This window comes from Charadrius vociferus, unplaced genomic scaffold (assembly GCF_000708025.1).
Source record: "Charadrius vociferus isolate BGI_N301 unplaced genomic scaffold, ASM70802v2 scaffold62, whole genome shotgun sequence".
Lineage (NCBI taxonomy): Eukaryota > Metazoa > Chordata > Aves > Charadriiformes > Charadriidae > Charadrius > Charadrius vociferus.
This window is the reverse complement of record NW_009647419.1, coordinates 4,156,671-4,183,061: the sequence shown is the minus strand read 5'-3', so window position 1 is coordinate 4,183,061 and position 26,391 is coordinate 4,156,671. Positions and strand designations below refer to the sequence as shown.

Here is a 26,391-nt window from a genome sequence, read left to right as displayed (position 1 = left end):
CTGTGCCAGTAACTCTACTTATCACCTGCGTTGGTCTTTGTCCGACAGGATACCATCACATAGGAATTGCCAGTGGCCAACCAAGTGCCTTGACAAGCAGAAGTGTTGGAGGCACCATCAAGAATAATTGCTTGCATCCCAAAGCTAGCATTCCCCAATGAGTTAACACCCTCCACTGGGTAGTGTAGGCCTTTGGCAAGGCCAAGGAGACAGACAGCTGCCAGGAACAATGCAGGGCCACTTCAATGTGCTGTTGCCCAGCTCTGCCACCAAGACATCTCTGCTCCTTCCCACACTGCCAGGGAAGCACAAGCCTGGAGAGTTCTGGCACACACAGAGCTCCGCGAACCTCGCTGAATGCTTGAACAGGAGCAAAGAAAGCTGCCAGCCCCTTGGCCTCATGCATGCAGTAGGTCAGGACAAAAGGGCGTTAGGCCTTGGCTCCAGGAGTCACCATAGGTACTCCGGAAGCAGGCGCTACCTGGGCCATACTTTTATATACACTGCCAGGGTAGAGCCTCGTCCTGTGCCTTCTGCATACCACCCCCTGGTTAGATCATCTCCCGGAAATCAGCTCTGGAGAAGACCAGGACAGAAGTTGTGGAGCCTCCCCACAGTCTCGTCACTCCCTGAAGAATCCAAGATGGGCTCAGCTTCCCCTGCATCCCTCAAGAGAGCAGGGTTAGGGGTAGTGTGCTTGGATGAAAGACAGGACATCCTCCTTTGATAGCTTCTCTGGATCTTGCCTTTTCTGAGAGTCGTGCACTTTGACACCTTCCCCCCACTCCCAGAAGAGGCGGCTGTAATGGCAGACACTGTGGGCAGAGAGGAGAGCAAGATTAGTTTGGCAGGGGAGGGGAAGGAACTAGCCATCCTAGCCACAAAGTGCACTACAGAGACAGCTGTGCCTGCAGTGGGAGCCACACAGAGATATTCTGTCCAAGGGATGCCTTAGAAAAAGACCAGTGCATTCATTCACCTTAAAAACTCTACAGCCCTTAAGGTACAGCAACTTTCAAGCCTAAGAGATTTCCATGGAAACAAACTTGTTAAGTCTAGCTTCACTCAAGATTCAGTTCAGTATTTGCTGGAAGGAGACAGGTCATTAGGGAAAACCTACCTCCCCCCAAGTTTTTGAGAGGATGAAACTGTCATTGCAGGCAATGGAAAGGCCTTAATGAAGAATTTAGAAAGTCTGCCAGCAGCAGCAAGCAGCAATCTAATCACTCACCACAAACCTACTAGAATCAGTAATAGCTGTCCTATGGAGCTTTGCAAATGAACAGCACTTCACGCTGTACAAAAGCAGCTAGGATCGTCCCCTCCTTCCCCTCCTGTGAAATAACCGAGCTCCACTTGGCTGCTGAGAGTTCTGGTCCTACAACGCCATCTCTCACTCCATCCATCAAGTACAGCCCTTCCTCACTGCATCAACATAGTCCCAGCCATAATGAAAACAGAGCTGCTAATTACTACCGACACAGCAGCCTTTAGTTTTGTACAATTACTGACACTTAATATTCATAGCTTATTTAGTGCTACTGTTCTAACAAAGCAGTACTAGCACAGCTACAAGAGCACATGTCAATGGCTAATTACAGATACATTAGTACTCACTAACCACAATACAACACATCCCTTTCTGGAGTCCCAGGAGCACTCCCTCCACCTCCTCAACCATTCATGCAGATTCATGCTGGCCTACTTCTGAGTACATAGGCAGAACTAACCCCATCCTGACATATGGAGGGAAAAAGCATCATGTGCTTCTGCTTTTACAGTTTTAAGCCCGTTCTTCCATTTAGCTGGTTAAGGAAAGTTTAAAACTTTTTTTTAAGACTCTTAAAAGCACTGCTGTAAGGTAGGTAAGGAGATTCAAAGTGAGAAAATCAAGAGCCCTATTTCGTATCAAGCTCTCGCTCAGAGGCACAGTCCTGGGTAGTGGTGGTGGTGGATTTGCTTTTAAATTAGCAACTTCCACCCAAGCATCTTAAAATACAGAGATGCAGCAAATTACAGTTGCTGGGCTCAATTTCCACATCCCTGTGTGCAGGGAGGTTCAGTAACTTGTATTCTGCTGCAGACAGGGGAACAAGGTTGTGAGATGTGTGTTATTCATAGCAATTAATTGCAAAATCCACGAATCCAGATCAGCAGTTTCCTAAAAGTCTTGAGAAGGCGCCAGTTACTGCAGCACAGCCTGCTGGCGATGAAGCTGCACTTGCACACGGCTGCAAGAACATAGGACAGCACACCCAAACTCCCTTCCAAATACACACTCAAGCACACAGACTCACACACAGCTATCCTTCCATAGCCACAGCTCTGGCTTGTACTCACTGAAAGGGAGCGATGGATTCAGAAGGGAGGTCGTATGTCGCTTTCTTGGTCATTTTGTTGAAGAAGAATTTCCTCTTGGAGTTTTTGCTGTATGCCATTGTCCAGGGATCTAGCAGAAGAGTCACAGGGAGCAGACAAAAAATGGAAAAGGGAAAAAAGCACAGTATAAATACATATATAGTGCAAGCAGGGAAGAGGAATCTATAAGAATAACTGTGATGCTTCTCTTACTCCTTTTCCCTTCCCTCCCCCAAGAAGACCTGCTTCCCAAGCTGTTCTCTCTTCACTGAAAAACTGCCTTCTCCCTGCATTTAAAAGTTGACATTCCAAATAGGATCTTTCCACGTACTATTACTCTAGAAAATATCTTCTTGATGAAAAATTATTATCTCATTAAAAAAGAAAGTCATCAGTCATGTAAATAAATGGAATTACCCACACAATAGCTAATCAACTTGCAACAGAAAAACCTATCCTATAAATACCCTAAACCTCATCCAAATCTAAGTTCCCCTCATTACATGCAAACAGTTCACGTCTAGCCACTGGAATACTTCCATTAACTTTTTACAAAGTTACAACAGGAGTGAGCCTGGTCAATACATTTTACTTGAAGGCACAAAGAAAAGTTAAATAAGAGCAGGGACTCTCTCTTCCTACCATTCACAGTCCGTACGATGTAGAGTCCTGTGGGCACAAAGTGCCGGTCATCTCGTCCAGTGTAGGATAGCCGGGGTATTCCCCCTGAACTCTTGATGATTTTCATCTCTAACCTAAGTGTTGAGAGAAGGCAGTGATAGAGATTCCCCGTTTCTTCCTTTACTACCCTCTTGCACACAGCGTGACACCTGCACACCCTCTCCAGAGTGTCACAGTGAAAACTGATGGCACCACACACGACAGGACAAAATCATCACATCCTGGAGAATTCAGTCTCTTGCCTCCCCCACATGACCAGAGAAACCAGACAGAGCTGTCTAGATCAGGTAGCAAATAGAGTGTCGCAATGAAGGATCTGTGATGATCTACCACACTTAATCCACGTGAGGTTCCCATTTCAGGTATGAACTGTTAATCTTTCAAGCCACCAAGAAGCCACTGACACTCCTCCGCATAAACTCAAGCACTGTTGCTACTCCTACTGTTGTAAAGCACATTGGCCACATCTACAGCATTAGAACTCAGCAGGATGATGCTCCGAGTCAGCAGCATCTCAGGATGCTGCACAAGCTCTAACAGCTCTTTGTCCAGGACTCCTCAAGCATAGAGGATAACCACTGATAACCTCAGTGGGCCCTGAAGTCTCTCATTTGTGCCCATCACTTACCTCACAAAAATTTTCTCCATTTCCTCCAATCTGTACACTTCCTTCACTCTAGGGGGAAAAGACAAAAATGTGATTTAAAAAATAAAATTAAACTGTCCTCTCTTTCTGTCCCAGCTACAGGGAGCAGCCAGACAGTTCATTTTGTACAGCAGGAGATGGTCAGGCAGGACTGAGGTTCACCCTTCTCAATCTTCTGCTCTAGTGCCTTATTTCTCCTGGCTTGAGAAAACCTGACACCTGCATGCTCATGGCTGGATTGCTGTAAGCAGTATACAAGCATCCTCACTGCTAAGGAAGCTGTGCATTTTTACCTCAGGCTGAGTATACAGAAGAGGAAGAACAATGTAAGTCGGGTGCTTTTGTTTTCCCATGAGGTAAATTCACCAAGGTCAGCCCCAGGCAGGTTCTGGCCTCAGCATGCTGGCCCTGCAGTAAAACTAAATTGCCTGATCTTCATTGTTACTATCCTCAGGGTGCCACAAACTCGTTAGTTACCCTGAGGTAAAAACATATTTTTAATTTTATTTTTTTTTTAATCAGTAAAGATGATTTGGAATCATCATTCTTATCATTATGTCAAACTGCTTTTGTTTTTGTTGTTTGGAGAAAGACAATCAGAAAGTTTCAAAAGCACTGCCTCTGATCTGACACCCCAGCTACCCATTTCCCACACACTGCTACAAGCATCAGGCTTCAAAGAGCACTGTTTGCACACCCTTTCACAAGAGCAGCAAAGGACCCCTCTAGAACCCATTTCTACAGCTCTCCTCACTTCACCTTCAGCCCTCCCCAACATCTTGAGCTCCTCCAGTTATTGCAACTGTCTGTCTTGAGTTTGAGATCCCACTCATTATCTTTCATTAAGCCACCAAGGAGAACATCCTCTTTCTCCTCCAGCTTCTCTCACAATATCACGGTGCTTCTAGCTTCTGAAACAGAAGCTGTTTTGTCCACAATACCTATCCGATACCCAGCACAATGATGCTTTTATGCTCCACCGTAGCAGAACTAATGAAATGGAAGGTCAGGAGGCAACCAAAGCTGAAGCCCTTTGTCAGGAACTTTCTTGGGATTGTTTTAAAGCCTTCTCCTCAGACTAACTATATGGAGATTGTAAATGCTGGTCAGCACTTCATTTAATCTACTAACAGACAGCATCTCTGTACCGCTGCCGACCCTTCAGGGCAGACAAGGACATAGAAGTCTTTGCAATGATTAAGCTAACTGGGTGCAAAGCCTACTAAAGCACATATTTGAAATCAGCACCAGCCAATCCACCTATGATGAAAATATGACTGTCTGGTATGTGCAAGGAGCACCGAACTTTTCCAGCATCAACGTTTATCTTAGAGATTTAAAGGGCTTTTAGCCTTGAAATTAGAGCTTGAAATTTAACTCTTCTTCAGCTCCCTATCTTCATCGTCCAGCACACTGAAACCAAAGCACACCAGGCTGAGGGAAGGAGTCATCGCTCACCGGATGGGGTTCATATCTGGCCGGCTAGGTTTAGAAACAGCCTTGACAAACTTCTCTGCCAGCTGAATCCTGAATGAAAACGGAAAGAGAATCCAGCAATTTAGCAAGATCTTTGGTACAGCAGGTAGGTAACAGTTTCAGCAGAATAACTGATTAGACACTTCAGTACGTGCAGACTGCCTCCACTGCTACCCAAATGGGTATTAAGCAAGACTTTTTCACCCTGCCCTCCCAGTTCAGTGCCCAGTGATACTGGCCATTAGGAATGGGTCTCCATAGCTTCTGCTACAAGCCCACATGCTGCCGAACACATTCAGCTTAAAGGAGGACTAGTAGAGACGACATGTCCCTGAGGAAGGACATAGAGGGGCTCGTTCCTTCTCCCTCAGCCAGTTATCAGCTATGCTCATTCATATTCCCAGGATGCCCAGTTTACTCAGCCTGTGCCTGCCTCACCCCAGACTAAGGAGCTAGACCTGCCCTCATACACAGAGAAGGGTATGGTTGGAAAAGGCTATAACACAGTTCACTTCAGAGCAGGTTCATTCACAGTTCATCTCTACAGCAGTGTTTCAGCTGAATGCACTTGTCTCCCTGTGCTCAGCTTTCTGCTTTTAGTGTGAATGCTGTTTCCCCGTCACTCGTACCCGTGTACAAGAAAGAAGCTTCTCCAGATCCTACATACCTCTGGTTGAAATGCTGCTTTCGAACATCATTGCCATTCAGCACCAGGACATCAAGGATGTGGATGGCACTGATTTTTCGCTGGGCTTTCCCCTAGGGAGGGTAATACAGAGACTCAGATTGTTGCTATTTCAGCTTTGATTTATAGCCTGTTCTTTGACAGGACATCATTCTCTTCTAGCAAGAAAGCACTTTTCCAGATATTAGAAGCACACAAATTCCTTGCTGCCCATTGTACATGTACATGTCATCCTCCTAGAACTGGTATGTCTCAACTACACAGCTCTGTCTCACGGGAGGGAGAGAGGGCAGGACCACAGCTGCCGTCACCAGCTCTCTGTGCCCGATCAGATAGCACAGCACGAAGCCCAGTGCATTACAGCATCCTCATCTGAGGTGCCAGAGGACAGGCAGACTCCCAGGCAGCAATACCTTACACTGTGAATATACCATGAGAATCTTTACCCCAAAGCCTGCAATCACTACTGAGCAGTTATGTACCCAAAGAGCCACAGAACACATTAAGTGACGTTGGCAATGTCATCTGCTGCTGTATGTAAGACAACAGCAGCATGTGAGGTCCAAAGTATTTTCAAAATACTGTTAAAAGCTCATATCTCTAGACTGGACAGGAAGAAGGAACTTAATCCAAAATAGTTTCTCTAAAGATCACATACAAAGAAAACTTGCATCTGGCACAGAGGGAACATTTATGCTGCAGTATCTTACAGAGAATAGGCAAAACTGCTCATTATATTTGTAGCCACTCAATAAGGGAGAGAATCGCCTCCTACCTCTCCTTTCAGCTCATGAACAATCTCCACAGAGAGAAGGGTATCTCGTGGCAGCTCAGTTTTCAAATCCAGCTTTGTCCAGCGGTCTGACTGGCGACCATCCCAGGTGTAGATCTGTGATTTCTGTGTGTAGAAGGCAGAGTCAGATTCAGCCAAAGTCTCATGAGGCCAGGGGTGGAGGAGAGACCTCTGACTAACTGTAGAGCAGCCTTCAAAGACTCTTTCTGTCCTAAGCTGTCACAGGCAGTTTCTTTGTCAGAAGTTTTAAGGAAGAACCTTAATCTCTACAGCAAAGGAACAAAAAACACTGATTCTAATCTGCCAGTGACTCTTCATACCCACACAAAGAACCAGAAATAGAACAGCTTTAAAAGGACAGTGAAGATAATTAGAGACACTAGCAAGAGTACAGGTCTCTGCGTAGGCTGCGATTACAAAAACAGGGTTAATTAGTGTGAAAAGCAGTGAAGTCAGGAGAGAGCAGCATGAAATAAATAGCAGTCTCAAGGACTGCTGATGGGGATCCTTTCTGGCCTTTGAGGACAGGAAAGGATGGAATGAAACTGCAAGGCAGAATAGTAGCATTGAAATGAATGAGCAAAACGCCCGGACTGTTCTCAGCACTTACCCCTAGCCCCAAGAGGAACTTCTGCTCACTTCCAGACACCATACACCGATAATCTAACACTTGGCGAATTTTCTCCAGTGTACTGGAATTCAGAGGAGTGGGTTTGTAACTGAAGGTATCAATGTCTGTGCCCTAAAGAGCAAAGTACAAAAAAGGCAAATTAGACACAATACATCAACAGGTAAATGCAGGTAAATGTAACTTCTACATGAAACGATAATCCAGGACTCGCTTCTTTATCTCTTAATTCCTATGGGGAAAAGTTCTATTTGTATGAAAAGACTCAGAACAAGCTTCTGGGTAAGGTCTCACCTGGATCAGCTCAAAGAACTTGGACTTGGGATCCGAAGATGAAGGAGCAACACGAGCCTGATCAGGAATCTGAAAAGAAATCCAAACAATTGACAATAAGCATTATTCTTTGGCACATTCATAGGAACCTTTCTGGTTTCAATACATGACAGAACATCCTGCCCCCTGAAACTCCTCCTGCTCTTAGGAATCCAGTCAGTGGACAGCAAATAAAAGGTCTTGTGTTTTGCAAATTTAAGGTAGGCATACCACATCTCACAGGTAACAACAAGCAACTTCAGAAAGTTTCAGGCTAAATCTTTGATTTCATGCATGTTTCAATGAAATACTGTTGCAAAGACAATTAGCCTGCGAAACCGACTACCATATCTATGGCCCCACTGCAGTTAAAAGCTCAGGAAAAAGAAACTGCAGACTCATAAAACAAGACCTTTTGGAGAGCGCTGCTGCTTGGGAACTAGGTGCCAAGTTCACTCTGTGTACGATGAAATATTCTCAGCTGCAGCAAAGAAGCCTGCTCAGTTAAGCCATACACATAATGAATCGGAAACATCCTGTTTCCTTACTTAAACAGCTTGAAATGATCGCTAATTTTGCCACAAGACAACATATTAAACCTCTGGCTAGAAAGTCCTATCTATACCACAGCTCCATTCTTGTTTCACCAAAGCAAGGACACCTTCACAACCTCCCTGCTTGTCAGCTTGCTTACCCCCCATAGCTGGAGACACTCCTTTCGGATTTCAGCCTGCCGTGGCTCAATCAGCGTCCTAGAGAAAGACAGTGGAGCGTTAAGATGGTGAAACCTCCTTGCTCTTGCAGCATTACATATCCCAGCCCTATAAAACTTGCACCTTTCAGTGTCTGGCTTGGAAATGACAAACACGCACTCTTCCTCAACAGGAACATCCTCCACCCATCTCCAATCCCTGTATTTAGCTTTGTTTCATGGTCTGCACAACTCCATCCCTTGAAAGTACCACTGGGCATCAATATTTTCAAGAAGTTTTGTATTAGTATGAACTTATGCTGATCGCCAAGAGCTGGGTGCATAGCCCTATTTACACATAGCAATGAAGACCTGCTGAAGGTCACACAAAAACTGTCAGTGTTCAGATTAACTCTTAGATAATTCTTGGCTACCAGTCTCACTCAACTTTCTACTACGCGTTCCCTCCGAATGACACCTGAACAGAAAAGTCATGCCAGGGAAACAGCTATACATTGCAATGGCTTTAGTTTTACGCAAGAAATTCATAAACTTTAGGTAAGTCTAAGTACGTAACTTAGATGCTTTGAATTGCCCCTGCAAAATGAAGAGCTATGAACCACACCCAACTTAGATGGTTACTGTAGAATTGAACATACCAGCTGGGAGTTACTTTTCTGCTTACATTTGTGCTAAGAAGCAGGCCCACTTACGGGAATGGGAAATCATGCAATGCATGGAAGCCTTCTCAACAAGGGTGGTAACAGACCATCAACTTTCAGGACTCCTCCAGCCACTCACACATTTCTGCAAATAACTCAGGCAGAAACACAAACTGAGCTACCTAAAAGCACTATTCACTTTCCTGGCTCCAAAGGCCAAGCCAAAAACCAGCTCAAATCAAGAAAACATTAAAGAATGGCAAAGCAATTCATTTATAGTAGGTTAATTCAGTCCTCACCAAAAGCCAGAGGAATATACTCACGTGTCTTGAACAAAGGCACGAATTTTGGCTAGTGCCTTTATCTGAACTTTGCAGTGGCTGAAAGAGAGGACAAGCTTCAGTCAGGGAGCAAGTTAATCACCACCAAGATTGTTCTACTGTTCAGAACAAGAAAAAGTGCTGGGACAATAGGAAGAAGCCAGTCTGATCCTCAGAGCAATGATGGATCACTGCCAACACGATTCAAAGTGACAGCAAGACCACTGGAAAGAACTAGGCAGTAGCCTCCTTTCCTTTCTAGGCAGTACTCAGAGGCTCTAACACCATACAGCATTTCTCCCTGCATAGGGTCCCTCTGCTCAGCTAAGCCTCCCAGGGAGCAAAAGCAGAGCAGCATAGCAGCATCAATAAGTACTTCCATGAGCACAGGAAGCTGTAACTGAAAGCCATGCTGGTTAACCAGCTGACAGCCAGCAGCCCTCATGGCCCATGGGCACTCACTTTTCATTGGACTGGACAATGTAATCATAGAAATCCTGGTCGCCTTTGATCACATTCAATGGGACAACAAGATTCACATCCACATCAGAGTTGCGCAGCTGGTTGAGTCTGATGTTCACCATGAAGAGATAGTCCCGCACGTCATCAATACCTAGCTTTAATCCTTTGCATATCACATACCTGCAGAGCAAGGCAGAGAGATCATGTGATTCAGTTCTTCCACACAGCCAACTTTTCTGTCACACTCCCATTATCAGGATAGTTTCCCAAATCCCAGGAATTCTTTCCTCCAGGGTATCCCTAGGAAGGTGCAATCTCACCTCTCACAAAGCCATTATACATTTTCTGCACTTGGGAAAGACTGGGAAACTCAACCCTACTGAAAAACCCCACAGATCTCCCTCAAGTACTAAATCAATTCTGCTAAACTTGACAGGTACAGTGATAACACACATAATATGTTCTAGCTTCACTGGAACTGTAACTGTTTCGTGCAAAACAGAATTTGTTATATAGTTAGTTCCACTGCTTTCTCCCCAGAAGGGAAATTTGGCAAATATCTTCTTTACCTTCTCAAACATCATAATTTGCTAAGCATCTAAAATGTTTCCTCCTCCAAGACAGTTGCCAATTGAAGCAGGTCACAGAGCTTCCACTACACTTACCCAAATCCATCTACCACTGTATTTAGAGGACAGGGCTTCTTTAGCAGTCCCTCATGCTCAAAAATCTCACCTCTCTGAGTTAGCAGGACGGCTTGTCACAGGTTTAAAGATGCACACTCGCTCAAAGCAGCAATACAGCAGATAAACAAGTCCCACACTGAATGGAGTAAATAGGTCAAAGGTTTTGCAGACAAAATGTCCTCCTGGAAAAAAAAAAAAAAAAAAAAAAAGAGAGGAAGCACAGCGATACCAGCAGTTTATAAGGAAACAAGGAGATACCAGGCACCTCAATAACTTTCTCTTCTGCAGAACTGGTAAGTGTTTCTGTACAATTAAACAGCACCTAAAACACATTCATGAAGTGGGCCAATGGGGCTTCATGAACCAGCTTCCCCACATCTCTGCAGCAAAGAGAAAAGCATTTCCCCAACCAGTGTGCATGCTGTCTCACAAACAAACCTTCTACCTATCCCCATTCTCCCCTTCCAGGTCCAAACCGTGCCCTATGGCATGGCAGCATGCTACGCAAAAGCCTCTACAGAAGAGGAGCTCTGATAGGTGCAACAAGAAACCTCAGGCTGGAGGAGAAAACTAACAGATGTTACCTAAACAGAATAACTCACTATCTATAAAGAAAAAAGCCTATGTCACCCTTCGTCTTCAAACAAGATTCCCAATTCCCCAGGCAAAAAGCAGTCAGTCTTACAGAGCTATTATCTATCCAGACAGTAAAGACTTAAAGAAGGTTGCTCCTTTGCCTCAGACACTTCTAAACATAGGGCACAATATAAATGATAACACAATGAGCGTTTTTATCTTCTGAGTCAGTGCCAAACGCTAACTAAAGTCAGAAGAGAGGAGCCATCAAAACCAGATAGAGCTGTAATGTCCATCATTTGGCAAAAATGAGATAGAGCTAAGGCAATGTGAGACATCATCTTGTTTTGATCACAGAGATGGCAGGTTTAAAGGAGAAAAGCTACAAGTTAGAGGGAAGGATGAACTGCATAAATGCCACTCTCTTCAAACCAGCCTGCTAGAATATTCAAGAAGCAGTTGGTCCAGCTAGTGCCATAAAACTCAGATATAGTGTCCAGTTATCACACTAGTGACCTTAGCCCAAGACAGCTACATAACATAACATATTGTAAGAGCTTTAAACTAATGCATTTTACCTCGTGCTTTCAATTAACAGCAATATAGACATAGACTATCTTATTTTTCTGCCCTAATTCTCTTAACTTTGGAACAACCATCTCAGGATGTATGTGTACACACTCAATTCTGTGCAGCTTAGCCTCACTGCAGAGCAGGCTTCATGGCACGTTAATAAAAATCGTACAGCATCCTTCCACAATGCCACGCACACCTTGGAGAAGGAAGAAGATTAATGGATAAATCATACCTGTCCGGACAATGGACAGTGCTGTAAGGAACTGGCAAAGCATGAGCTGTTTGCTAAGGATTTCTTGCAGATTCTCCTGACCTTCCACTGAGAAACCCTGCAAAGTGCATAGCATGTGATTAGTATGTCCACGAGTCTGTTGGTCAAGCAAAGGATTCCATACAGCTAAATCACAGAATCATGATAGTTTCTGTTTAAGATAGAAGACACTGCCACCAGGAATTTTTAAGGCAAGCCTTGAAGAATTTCACATTATAACTATGGACACATGTCAAATATCCTACTATACGCAGACTGAGGTAACAGTTTTGGTCATTAGTGCAGGAAGAAAAAGAAATGGACCAACCCCATCAGCCATTAAGAAATGCACTCCTTTGTGATCAGTATTGTCCAAAACAAAATTCCGGAAAGCAGTAATGTTCTCTGGGCGAGTGATGTCTCCATCTCCATCAATCCCTCCCTCTCCTAAGGGGAAAAGAGGACACAATTACTAACACGTTTGCAAGTACAGACAAAAGATCATTATGTGCAGGTGATCTATTGTATTCAATCAATGTTTAGTCAGAAATTACACAGAACTTGATAGGCGAATAAGCATTAACACATTCCCTTGTTCACCAGCAAAGATGCTTGTTAATTTAGGAAAATTATTCAGATTTTGTGGTCAGGGCTAAACAAAGCCATATAATAACCATGCTCAAATTAGGAGTTGGTACATTAGCCTCAGCCAAAGACAAACCATTCACTGCCCTCCCCCAAGATGAGAACCGACTACATCACAATATAATATTCTCATCCAAGTAGGAACCACATATAGCTGAACCTACTAAAAATTTAAGGTTCAATCTCATTGCACAGCTCATCTGTTATTAACATGTTTTTACAGAGAGGGCAAAATTATTTACATTGTGCATTGGCAACCTTCTACTAAGAATTCAAATCATTCCAAAGAAACACAATATTGTCTTTCTAAACACAATGTAATCTGGAATTTAAAAAAGCAATCCCCCAAAAATCCCTGCAAACAAGTTTATAAAGGGAATAGGGAAAGGGAAATAGGGTTTGTGTGTGAATGTTCACACAGTATTCCCATACAGCTCTTTTTAAAGAGAGATACATTGTCCCCCAGGTTGGTGTTTTAGAAAGTTAATCTAAGGCATATTCTAGAGCTCACCAATTCTGACTTTGAAGAAGCCTGAACTTCTGTTTGGTATTAGCCCCTATAAATCTTCTACAACAACAGCTTCTATTAACTGAACTGGAGGACCAGAAAGCAGCAGAGATCAGGATGCATGGTAGTGCTTTGATAACTAAATTCCTCATCAATCATCCTGTCGGTAAGTGAAGTGACACTAGAATTTGTTACCATTCTTCACAACACAAATATCATGGCAGCCTACTTCTTTCCCATCACTGGAAGAGAGTTTGTACACATCTCACGAGACTTTACAGCATAACAGACAGCAAGGGATCAAGAAAATGCATCAAAGTCATTGGGCTATTCATTTCTCCAGGTATCTCCATCTCTCCGTAAGAACACCAGTTTGCAGTGAGTTATGAAGATCCAAATGCTGCAGCTGTTAGAACAATGTGTTTATCTGCCTTGCTGCCCTTGCCATGAACCTTCTCTTTAACAGATCTAATCCTGAAGCACTAACCATTCTCTGAGAGTTCATGGTCAGGTGTCAAAAGCAGCAGTCAACAAGAGTCAGAGCAGTGGAGAGAAAAAACAAAGCACAAAAATGGAAAAGCAAACCTTCTTCTCTACAAGACAGTCACACTTGAGTTTCCTTTATGCAGTCTGAAATAAGAAGCAGGAATACTAGCAATCCTTGTATTTCCCTTCATATTCCTAGAGACTATGCAGATAGAGGGCTCAAACATATCAGCAAGCTTAACAAGTTACCATCCAGTGAGGTGAGAAGCAGCAGTGCACACCTGCTTAGTCTGTCTCAAAGCAAGGTAAAACATGTTAGCTTAAACCTCTTTGGATTAAGCAGCTCATTTAGTCACAGTGATTCAGATACAGCCACTAGCCCAAAACTCTTATCTTTGCTACGAGCACTCAATCACTTATCAAAGCAGAGCAAGGGAGGTCTGATATAGAAGCATACCACCAGTCAAGCAAGTAAGGCTTCTATCTCTGGCTCTGCCAACAGATCCTTGGGCAAGTCAGGGGGCTGGAGCACCTTCCCTATGAGGACAGGCCGATAGAGCTGAGGCTGTTTAGCCTAAAGAAGAGAAGGCTCTGGGGAGACCTTATAGCAGCCTTCCAGTACTTAAAGGGGGCCTACAGGAAAGATGGGGAGGGACTCTTTATCAGGCAGTGTAGTGATAGGACAAGGGGTAACTGTTTTAAAGTAAAAGAGGGTGGATTTAGATTAGATACTAGGAAGAAGATACTCTTTACTGTGAGGGCAGAAAGACACTGGAACTGGTTGTCCAGAGAAGCTGTGGAGGCCCTGTCCCTGGAGGTGTTCAAGGCCAGGTTGGATGTGTCTTTTGAGCAACCTGGTCTAGTGGAAGGTGTCCCTGCCCATGGCATGGGGCTTAGAACTAGATGATCTTTAAGGTCCCTTCCAACACAAACCTTCTATGATAAGTCGTCTCACTCACAGAATTCACAGAATTCACAGAATGGTTAGGGTTGGAAGGGACCTTTGGAGATCATCTAGTCCAACCCCCCTGCCAGAGCAGGGTCACCTACAGCAGGTTGCACAGGACAGCGTCCAGGCGGGTTTTGAATGTCTCCAGAGTGGGAGACTCCACCACCTCTCTGGGCAGCCTGTGCCAGTGCTCCACTACCCTCAAAGTAAAGAAGTTCCTTCTCATGTTAAGATGGAACTTCCTATGTTCAAGTTTATGCCCATTACCCCTCGTCCTATCACTGGGCGCCACTGAAAAAAGACTGCTCCCATCCCCCTGGCATCCTCCCATTAAGTATTTGTATGTATTAATAAGATCCCCCCTCAATCTTCTTTTCTCTAGACTAAAGAGACCCAAGTCCCTCAGCCTTTCCTCATAAGAAAGGTGCTCCAGTTCCCTAATCATCTTCGTTGCCCTTTGCTGGACCCTCTCCAGCAGTTCCGTCTTTCTTGAACTGGGGAGCCCAGAACTGGACACAGTACTCCAGATGCGGTCTCACCAGGGCAGAGTAGAGGGGGAGGATGACCTCCCTCCACTCACTGTGTTTCAGGCCAACACCACTGAAATGGGAAAAGTACTGTCAAGCAATCTTAAAGCACTCTATAATTTTCAGATGAGAAAAGCGCTCAGGTATGAACTATTACAATGGGACACACGTCCCCAGAACAGACTGGAAATAAGTGCAGAAATATGACTTGATATGCAAGCTTACCAATCTCAACCCCTTTTCTCAGAAGACAGTTGCCTTCTACCTCTTGCAAAATGATTCCCTGTAAACAGGCTTCTCTTAGATCCCCGTGCTGGTATCAATACCAGCCCCACTCCTGATACAGAGGCTGCAGCATAAGCAAAAACATCAGGTATCACTCACGCATGCACTACATACCATAATAGGGCTCAAAGAGTTCACTGGAAGCGGAATAGAAGTCCTCTAGTTTAAAATCATTTGGTCCTTTCAAGGTCATGCCAAATCCTTTCGCATGCCACTTCCGCCTCCACAAGACGTACTCAGAGAAGCCTCCAGGACCAGCACACACATCAGCAAAGTAGAGCAGCTCTGCATCTCGCTCCTTTATCAAGGGCCTCTGCAAAAGGAAACTCAAAAATTGTACTGACCCAGTAACAGCTCCCATCAGTCAAACAGGGTACACCATAAAGCGTGCTACTCAGTTAGAGAAGTCTCTTTCAAGCACCTGTTTTCTCCCCCAATATCCTACAGATTCTCATTTCTCCCCACCTTCTCCATTCTCTGATAAAGTTCTGATGTTGAAAGTTAACTAGAGGCCCTCACCCCATGGAAGTCCTTAGGGTTTGTAAACATGTAGTCAAAGACATGGTCCATATTTGCCATCTTCATTGCAGCCCTGTGAACACATAAACAGGGACCTATTAAGTTTCAACCTTGGCTCCCAAGGCTGAAGGTGGACATAAATGGGAAAGGGTCTACATTGCCAGAAGTTCTACAAACCTGTTCAGGAAGAAAACTCCACGGATCATCTCATATGGGTTAGATCTTGTTCGGGCTCGACGCATTTCCTCTCCATCCAGCTCATCAAATACACTCTGCACAAAGAGAAACAAAATTGAGCTGGACCTGGCAAGGCTTGAGGGATATGCAGGCATGAGCATTTCCTATCCTTGTGATTCTCTCTTCTTAGACAGCAAACTCTGTGCAGGGTTAGGTTCACTAATACAGAATGTTTTTCTGTCATATAATGATATTCACTCTTCCTCTAAGCCACCAGATTTTTTTAAGCAAATCCAGAGACACTGAAGAATTCTGTACTGATAGCTCCAGAGCCCGATAATGCAGTTAGCCACCTCAAAAGCAGTCCCAGCCTAAGGTATTTCTCTCACACATATACACACACTCACACTCTACTGCAATTTACAAGGGCATGATAAAATCTAGGAGGAAAGATCAAACACACAAGAAAAGAAAGGGAGCTAATTTCCTCAGCTTATTCAAGTCTTCAGCCTTTCAGTTGGACTCAGAAAGGGAGACTGTTTTCATTCATCTCTTTGCAGGCTGAGGTGCAAAACAGGTTGCTGAACAGACAGTAACAACCAGGATGTGAGGTCATACCAGTGGCATGGAGGTGAAAAAGCACATTCTGAACTCTTGCCAATCACCTAAGTAAACTACTCAATCCTCTTCAATTATTTATTTCACTTGCTTCCCCAAAACTTCAGTTGCTCTCTAAAGAAAGGGACTTACCTTGCACTGCAGGACATTACGTAAAAGCTCTTCACTACAGAACTCTGTTTCATCTTCAATCACCATCTTCCTCTGAAACAGGATGAGAACACAGATAACAATTAGCAAACATGGTATCAGTCATTTCAGAATTAAACATGTACCAGTAATGGATGATGAAGGTTGCCAACCACATATTAGCCTGTATTAGCAAAACCATAGCCAGCAGGCTGAGGAATTATTCTCCCCTGTTAGGCATCTTGAGATCACACGTGGAATACTGCATCCAGTTTAGCACTCCCCAGTACAAGACAGACACGCTAGAGCAAGCTCAGCAAAAGGACCACCAAGATGATGAGGGTGCAGAAGCACCTGGTTTATGAGGAAAGACTGAAAAAGTTTGTTCACAATGGAGAAAGGGAGATCCTATTGCTATCTACAAGTACCTAATGGCAGAAAATAGAGAAGATAGACAGCAATAGGACAAGAAACAATGGACACAAGCTGCAACAAAAAATGCCAATTAGCCATGTGGAATTTTTCTTTTGTCATCTGGGTTATCAAACACTGAAACAGATGCCCAAACAGGTTGTGAAATTTCCATGCTTGGAGATATTCAAAACTCAATCAAACAAGGCCTTGAGCAACCTGATGTAGTTGGAGCTGCTTTAAGCAGGAAGCTGCACTAGCAATCTCCAGAGGTCCCCTCCAGCTTAGGTTATTGTACAGCTCTTTGACAAGGTGATTGTTTCAGGCTCAGTAGTCCTGCATCATGTTAAGCTGCTAAGTACCGAAATCTAAAAAATTACCTTCCCCACAGTCATCCACTCCTTCAGCTCCTGGGCATCAGGGATTTCCGTGGTACACTCAAGGCACCAGTCCACCTCCTCATAGGCACTGGGCTGCAAACACACGACATGGGAAGAGCCAAAGACGTTTTTGCTAGCAAAATATAACAACTAATTGCTCCCCAAAAGTTTGCCTCCCAATCCTAGCATAAGGGGTTATGCCATAACTTCAGGACCAACCAAAGGGGTTTTTTTTTCTCCTAGTCTAAAACATGTCTTATTTGTTTGGATTTAAAATTAAAAAAAAAACACAAAACAAAAAAAAATTAAAAAATACTCCACCACAAAAAAACCCACACCACTCTCCTCTCATTACAGTCTGATAAATAAACATGACAAAGCAAAAGCCTAGTACTCTTGAGGTACATTTTGGAGACACTGCAAAAGAGACAGTTGCCAAAAAACTACACTTCCTGATGGCGCTTCACACATTCTTTCTTCCAGTTCTTTCTTTTCTTAAGTCCGGCTTGGAACAATTTTTATAATTTTGGGAAGGAATTGTTTTAGCAGTTAAGATCAAAGTGATGCTACTCCTCCACAATGAGAGGCTGCTAAGATCTACTAACCTTCTTACATTTATTACAGTAGTAACATGCACAAGGGTTAATCATACGTAACACTTAACTGCTGTGAGCTGTAGAAACACATCGGAGAATGAGACCTAAACCAATGAGCCTACAGAACAGGTCTCAAAGTCCTGGCTCTCAAGGAATAACCTCTGATATTATTTTCAACTGCTGAAATCAATTCAAAGAGTGGAGACCGAACTACTGTAACATTCACCATGCATGACCTCACAAGCATTGCTGCCCTTGACTAACAATGGCTGGGACCTTCTGGCTTACTCTACAGCTGCCAGATCCCTGGGATTCAGTGTTGTGGTTTGATTTTTTCTTTTTAAATACAAACATACAGCAGCTATTTCCCACAAAATAATATCAAAACCGGGCTTCACTTTCCCAACAACATCTATTTCTATTTCCCCAATGTTCTTCCCCATTGAAGAGCTTGACAAGATACAGGAATAGAACACCTAAGCATTTTATTTGGGACTACTAAACACAGCCAGAAAAGATTTTGTTAAAAAACAGATCACCTATACAGGCATGAAAAATCATATACAAAATAAAAATGGTAAACCCAAAAGAGCTTGATAACAATTTTCAATCACATTCACTACTGCAAACTTAGAAGCAAATCCTACAGACCACAGCAACAATCCATCTGAAACCAATTTTGTGCCAGAACATTAATACACGCGACAGAAAACAAGTTTTGCCATGCTCTTCTGGGACAAAATAAGGCCTGGGTCTACCCAGCAGAGCCTCTTAATGGTAGCCAGTTGTATCAGACAACACTAAACATCATTCCCAGAGGGCAAATCCTGAACACAGCAACAGAAAACGGATGCAAAACAGGAAGTACTTACCTCTGGCTCATCCTGCCAATCAATATTGAGCTCCCCATCAAATCCTTTGAGGGTCAGCCCAAAGCCTCTCCTCCCCTTCTGATTGGAGGCCTCAACAATATCCTTCCTGCCTTGGCCATATTTTCCCAGACCTTCTCCTTCCCGGAAGCCCATCTTGGCCTATAAAGAAAGCACAGGGAGAACACTGAGACAAGTGGACTTGAGTTTACGTAGTACTGCTGGGGTCAAAGACTAGCAGGGAAAACGGCACATCACCCTGAAGTGACTTGAAGGCATTGAGCATTTTTAAATTCAGTTGTAGCTTTCAGGACTTAATACTGAGTTTGCTTCACTGAGGCAGGACACATAAAAACTAGACCCGAAGAATGATGTTTGAGACGACAGCAAATTACAAAAGGTTCAGTAATGCGGGAACAGCCTGCTCTGAGGGAAAAGTAGTGAGGAGCCTGGAGCCATTCATCACAATGTTCAGTAAGCACAGAAGGTTCATAAAACAAAAGATGCTGGCACAGGAAAAAATTCATGCTGTGATGATATTTTTTGTTGTGAACATGCACTCACAGCCATTTCCAGCATCAGTTAAAACTTCACCTAAAACTCAGAGGAGGAAGGCAAGACACACTGCTCCTGAAACACATTCCCATCTCTTCGGTTGAAAGAAATATGTTCATTAACTGCTAGTTTTTCAGGCTTTTCTCTTCATAAATTTTAGCAACAAGAGAACAACAACAAAAAGCACGAATGCAGTCAATTTCACTCCCTCCAGTATGCATCTAGGAGACATTAATTCAACGTGAAACTTAAGGATTAAGTCTTTTATTTACTTAATGTTATCCATATACTCCTTCCTGTGAGAAGCCACAAAAAACATTGTTTATTACCCATCTGTATGAGAAACAATACGACAACATCTGACAGGTTTTATACAAAGGTACATGGTGTTTTCCCATTGCCTTTGCTACCTGGCTCTGAATCAGACCTTGAAATATGTATACCATCGAGCCTGTTATATACCAGTTTTCTGAGGACAGAATTTTGAACATCTAGTAATCAAGGACTATTTTCTTTTTACTTACCTAATGCTACCAAATCATTCAACCAGACTTGATATCACGTCAATTTTTATATGCAAATTTATGAGGCCTTACAAACAAAAACCTGGCGAATTCAGTAGTAAAAGGTCCTGTACTGTGGTGATTGAAAACACATATCCTAATTGGCTCTGTAGAGAACTCTCCAAGTGAAAGGTGCTAGAATCAGCAAACTGTAGCCCAGTGCCAGAAATGCATGTGGACGGATTCTGTGAACGATCAGCAACAGGGTCTACCTGCAGAGAGGCACAATGAGCAACTCTCAGCCTCTGGATCCCATTGAGCTTTGAATTCAGCAAGAGCTGAAAGTTCTACATGAAAAAAAGAAGTATCATCCTGCTGGTCAGCGGCGTTCCACCTCCTTGAGAGGCAATATCTCCCTGTTCCCACTCTTAGAATCAGCTAGCGCTTTCCAGCTTCTAGCAGAAGACTGAACTTCTAATTTGGCAAAGGCAGGTACAAACCGGCCTACCACCATGGAAAAATTGCTGACCCCTACTCCTCCAAGTACAGCACCAGCACAGAACAAAAGGAGACCCGAATTCAGTTCCCGCATTGAGTCCCAAACTTCCTGTCACATTTCAAGTAATACACAACTAGACATATAATCTCCTCTGCTGCCCTTAGAAATAACATTTGGTTTCTCCATTATCAATAATCGCAATTCTTTCAGGATTATGAAATACTTGCAATACCACAGTGACGAAGTTTGCATCAGAAAATAAGTGTAACAGCACATACCAAAAGAAACTCCTCTTCTCTACAGCCTATTATTGTCTTTAAACTCAGGAACAAGTTGCTGAATTTGTCAACTATTTTGTTAAAACTTCTAAAAATACTTTCTTCCCCACACTAACGCTGTGCAATCAAGGGGCTGGCAATCACCTTCAAAACTCAGTTGTCACATTTGCTATCACACACAGCTCCCTGCCTTTCCAAGAAATTTCTGGCCCTACATAAAGCAGAGTGGCACTACTTGAAAGAAAAATACCTTAATAATTAAGGTAATAATTCTACAACAGTATGCCAGCCAGCCTCCAAGAGCAAACAAATTAATGTCAATCACAGAATTTGTCAAGGCCTTTCTTACAAGGCATTTGTTAACTCAAGCATGGCAAAATAACACAAGGTAGGACTCTTTCAAGCTCAGCAAGCTGCCTGACCCAGACATCCTTCCCTTCACATTCACATCCCTGCTCTGAGGCCTTGAACATGAATCAACTTGCTTTTTTAACAGATCCCCTTCAACCAAGCTATCTCAGTCTCCCTCAGTTGCTCAGCAGCTGGCTTAAAGAAGCAGAGAACCTTGCCACAAGCAGGATCAGAATCAAAATCTCTTAAAACAGACTGGTCTTCTCACTTTGCTCTCATCAGGTTTTAACAGTTTGGTCCAAAACCATTTTGACCTACCATGAGCTTTTGGGAGACACTGTTATACATCGAGTAGCGAGATGAAGTACCCTCCACAAGAGAGTCTTGTTTGAACTCATTGCTGAAGACTGGTCTTTTTTCATCGCTCTCACTGTCAGACCCACTGCTGCTACTGGAAGACTCTAAAAACAACAAAAAAGTGAGAAACGTGAGTATGAAAATAAAAAGAAAATAGAAGAAAGATACCTCAATGAGAACTATACAGTATGACTAATTAAACACTCTCAACAGGCACACAGAGAGGATAATTCAGTATTGAAAACGTGCTTCCAAAAGCACACAGGTGTAATATAAAACACGCTGTGGAACCAGCAACTGGTTATCTGTCCCTTTGTCTCCGAGACACACACAATCTCTCTGAGCCAATGGATTCCAGGCTCCCCAAAGGGCCAGGCAAACAACAGCAGAGCAGGCCATGATAGTACACTGTGGCGTGCCTGACTTTTGCAATAAGCCTGAGGAGCTGAGAAAGTCCACAGAGATTCTGTCCCAAGAATAATGACAATTACTGACATCTTGATAAAACATACTGGATTTTCTTCAGTTTCCTACCTAACCAAAAATCACCATCAAGTACATAGGCCCCTACCAGATGGCCAACACTGCAGAAAGAAGAGAGTTGAATCCCTTAGTCCCCATATTAAACTTCAGTTTGACCCCACTACCCACCTCAGTAGCGAGGATCCACGAGTTCACTACAGCAAGTGAGACAGTTCTTCACCTCTAGAGTTTACTGATGCATACAAACCCAAGTGAAAGATAAAGTCAGAAGGCACCAATCTAGTTTAAAAATATCGTAACAGAGACAAGGGTTTGAGGAGGAAGTTAATCAAGTCAATGGTCCAATCAAGGAAATACGCACCACCGCACAGAGCAGGCACTCAAAATAAACTTTTTTTCGCTTGAAAGTCACCTGAAACAGATACAGCAGAGCCTTCGTGGGGACCAAACAATGAAGCTCTAACCATGCCCAGTTCCACCCTGGGATCTACTTGGGAAGAACCTAGGCCTGTATAAGCTGTATAGTCCTCACTGCTGCTCTACAGCTGTGAGATGCCCAAACCTATTTTCTCTGGGCTGGATGTAACTGGGGTCTGGGAAGGAATCATGGTAATCATATGGTTTGTCTCACGGCCAGCTCCGCACCAGGTGGGTAGCAAGGGAGGCCCTACAACCCACAAAATCCTTCGGCTTTGCCTCTGGTAAAATCACTACCAGGATGAAACAATGGCACATATCTCCTTCCTGAAATTTGCCTAGCACCACATCAGTCATACAGCTAAAGCTGTGGGCAGGCCATACAGACCACTGCAGTAGCAATCCACAGCAAGCACAGCCACGCTCTTCATTGGACCTCTGCCTCTTGAGCCTCCCTTGTTCACCGAGTGCTAGAAATCATTCTGTGCTACCTCGTACAATTAGGAAAAGCTGAACTACCTAAGTTGCCCTGAGATAACGCAGAAAAGTGTCATTAGCAGAATTAATCTTTTCCTGTTTATCACTTAAAAAGGAATTATTTAGCTCCATAGAAGTGTTTAAAAAGACATTATAATTACCTAGAAAGGACTGAAATTCTCTTATGTTTTTCTGATTCAAGAAAAAACACAAATTATAATACAGATCTCTGTATTTTTCTGTTATGAAAAACTGAGCATCAGTGAAGTTAACAGGAAACCACTGGAGAATTAGTAAAGAAAGACCATTACATGAAAGTGAAGTGAAAATTAAAGACACCATAGTGAAATATACAACTGTAGTTAAAACCCTTTTAATGTGTGCTCAATCCTCGTTGCTGAACTATCAGCTTTTAAGATTCAGGACTTGTGTCCCCGCATAACCACTATGCTAGAGTTTTACAGTATCAACCTTTGAGGCTTCCAGCTCAAGACAAGGAAGGTTACAATTTAACTTGTGTTTGCAATATTATATACCCATCCTGATTTTCAAACATCTGTCAAACAAGCTACATGTCTCTTTCTTTCACAAAGTTCCTAGATATGAACAGGATCACAAAAGATTTTGTTCTAGGGTCAGTTTCTGCTTTCTGCTTCTCCAATACACAGCTTCAATTAACTTTGCTGCCTGCTTTTGAGCTGTGCTTTATTTTCCAGAGGCTCATGATGTGCCTCAAACACAACACCCACTACATGAATCTCAAGGAAGTCCCTTCACAACTCTTCTTGCTTTTAACATCTGCTAGGCCATGCTCAACTGAGATCAGATCTCAGATCACTTCTCTCCCTCAACCTTCTTTCTTTCACTGGAAACTACAACAGGTGTAACAGACTACTAAACAGTTAACCCTATCCAAAAAGTTGTCCCTGAACTGTATCAACTTGCTTCTTAAATACTAAGAATCACAGCCTATTTTGACCCATATATGAACTCAATAATTAAAAGGGGAAAAAAAAAAATTAAAATCTTGCTTTGCATTTTTTAGCTCAGCCCTGAGTGCACACAACATTCCCTACCCCACTTCTCACACCCCGCACCTCCAGCCTTGCCAGACAGGTACATACACCGTACCCCGTCACTATGACTGCTCCCAAACTGACCCACTCATCTTCCATATGCATCCCCTCCCATTTTCACAAGAAGGAGGCTTCTTTATGTGTGCAGGCTCTTTCTCACCAACACTTTATGACCACGGAAAATCCCAAGACTCAGGAGTAGCAGGCATGATTGTGAGGCAACCTGAAGTACCATCCTGGGAGAGTTTAAAGTGCCCCACAACAGTGATACCAACTGTGTAGGGCACTCACCTCATCTTTGGTATACCCCAAGCTCCAGGTGAGAAAGAACACTCCAACTTGAGAAAAGGTAGGCAATTAATTTACCTAGATCTGAGGTGGTCTTTCTTTCTGAAACCAAACACCTGTGAGCTCTCACTATTCCCCTCTTCCCCCCCAAAAATCACACTGAGCCAGCAAAAGTGATGGTGCTACAATGCAGGAGTCCAAATCAATCCACCATTTGTATTCATCTCCATTTCTCCCATTTGCAAAAACGTGGTAAGATTACTGTTTTTTATTTTTTTTAAACAATGAGGGATTATGATGTTTCTTTATGGCACAACACCCACAACTAGTCACTACTAAAAGTTTCCAAAACAGAAATAACTGCTGAGACTGAGAATATATTACAAGAATATTTATAGCTTTGGACCATGCACTTGTCATCTACCTCAAGTTCTGTTTTCTATGTCTGAATTCATACAATTCCCAGAACAAACCGTTTACACGAGATTTAAAAAAACTTAAAAAAAAAAAATCACACCAAGGGTCTGAACAGAAATGTAGTTTTCCTCCTGAAGAGAGAGTACACCCTTGAAGTTCAGGCTATCAATTAGAACTTAGGAGACATGGGTTCAATTCCTGGTTAATATTTAGATTCCCCGCAGCAGCATATACCTTATCTCCAACCTTACCTTGAGTAGTATGATTACTAAATTGAGTTTCATCATCTGAAGTAGAACTGAGGGTTAATCCCAAGTCTTCTATCCTCTTCTTCTGCTTCTTTTGGGGGCTGCTAAACTCAGGTTCTGTCCTTCTCTTCATTTTTGCTGAAAGAAAATGATCACACTTGGTAAACGTTAAGCAAGTTAGCTTTGTACTACATGCTGATGGGTAAGGTGCAGCACTATGGTGGCATAGATAATTTGCGGACTATTCAGTATTATGCTTCTCAACTTAAGCTTGCTTTAGGTAAAAGTATTGTCTTCTTTTGAACCTACCTTTTTCTAATAACTAAACTAACATGAAATCTATGCAGAAGCTTCCCAGTTACTGTTAACTTGACTTTCAAATAATTTCTACAAACTACTTATCATTAAATGCTAGTAGATGAAGACAAGCCAGATATCAGCACTTAGATTAACTTAAATATATGACAGTTGGTTACTACTACTGAATCAAAGACTCATTCTATCCAAATACACCAAAGAAAAAAAAAAAAGGAAAAAATAAGATCAATCTAATGAAGAACATGCAAGGTGGAACCAATTTCTCACAAGAGGCTCAGAACACCTCTGACCTCACCTCTACAAATATTCATTAATAAAAGAGCTTTCCTACATGATTTCCATAACAGAACTTCATTAAATATGTATGCTTAAGTTGGAAGGTGTTTGTGTTTTTCACCAGGAATCACTGGCAAGATACCAAGCTTCTGGATGTGGCTGATAAACTTTGCATAAACCCAGAGAAAGGACTAACACTTAAGATGGAGTTAATAGAAGCTAGCTGGGAAGGCCTGAAGAGGACAAGAACAAAGGAAGAGGAAAGCAGGTGAAAATTAAAAGGCACAGACGCACAGAGGACTAGCTAAACCTCCCTGCTATTGAGAGCAAGAAATAAAAAACTATTGGTGTTTATTATTCTACATAGGAATGCTGGGCTAGAAAAGATGCCCTAGGTCATCTATTCAAACCCTCTGTTATCAAACTTATTTCCACAAACGTATACAGGGCAGCTTAAGACCAATTCCTTTATTCATCCCGACTCTTGACTACAAAATCATCCCACAGCTTCACTGCGCAATGGCCAAGAAGTCTTCTCCCTTCCACCAGACATTCGTTTACAGCCAACTCATATTTATCTGCTCCTGTATCAATTTAGGGTGGGTTCCCCCCCCCCTTGCTTACTTACCCCTAACAAACCGAGAGTAATTTTCTCTTTCTTCCGAGACATTCTTTTATCAGGTTAACACACCCTTAGTTCACCCCTGGTACCCTCCTCTCACCATCTCCTCCAGCCTGTAACCCTACCAAGGGCGCCGATAGCCCATCCGTTTTCCCGCTAGATTTCAAACCACGCGAAATTAACGGCCGGTTAAAGCGGCACCCCGGCCCCCAGGAGACACGCAGCTGTGAGGGAGAAGCCCCTTCGCAGCACAACCCCCACGGGACGCCGCGATCCGCCCTCGCTCCACCACCGGCGTGCGTGGCCTCCGGTACCGGGAGCGGGG

The 26,391-nt window shown here is 43.2% G+C and overlaps 1 protein-coding gene across 1 annotated transcript; it reads right to left on the bottom strand.

The window, feature by feature from the left end:
* Positions 1-198: 198 nt before the first annotated feature.
* Positions 199-24,983, bottom strand: CMTR1 (cap methyltransferase 1). The gene is made up of 23 exons (XM_009880421.1): positions 24,854-24,983; positions 21,406-21,548; positions 18,905-19,063; positions 17,437-17,529; positions 16,649-16,720; positions 15,899-15,993; positions 15,722-15,794; positions 15,317-15,515; positions 12,131-12,249; positions 11,785-11,881; positions 10,450-10,582; positions 9,715-9,894; positions 9,256-9,312; positions 8,274-8,331; positions 7,562-7,630; positions 7,250-7,381; positions 6,622-6,744; positions 5,829-5,920; positions 5,144-5,212; positions 3,668-3,715; positions 3,001-3,113; positions 2,341-2,449; positions 199-815 (listed from the first exon to the last, which is right to left on the bottom strand). Exons 1-23 carry the CDS (start codon positions 24,981-24,983, stop codon positions 683-685), a joined length of 2,496 nt encoding a protein of 831 aa, XP_009878723.1. The 3' UTR covers positions 199-682.
* Positions 24,984-26,391: the final 1,408 nt, after the last annotated feature.

What these genes read in the sequence shown, in the direction of transcription:
- CMTR1 (XM_009880421.1), bottom strand. Translation starts at nt 24,983, where the DNA reads ATGAAGAGAAGGACAGAACCTGAGTTTAGCAGCCCCCAAAAGAAGCAG. An exon ending in GTAATGTCCTGCAGTGCAAG is followed by an intron (nt 15,994 to 16,648) that starts GTAAGTCCCTTT and finishes CTCTTTGTGCAG; the next exon opens with AGTGTATTTGATGAGCTGGA. An exon ending in ATGGAGAAAATTTTTGTGAG is followed by an intron (nt 3,114 to 3,667) that starts GTAAGTGATGGG and finishes CTCAACACTTAG; the next exon opens with GTTAGAGATGAAAATCATCA.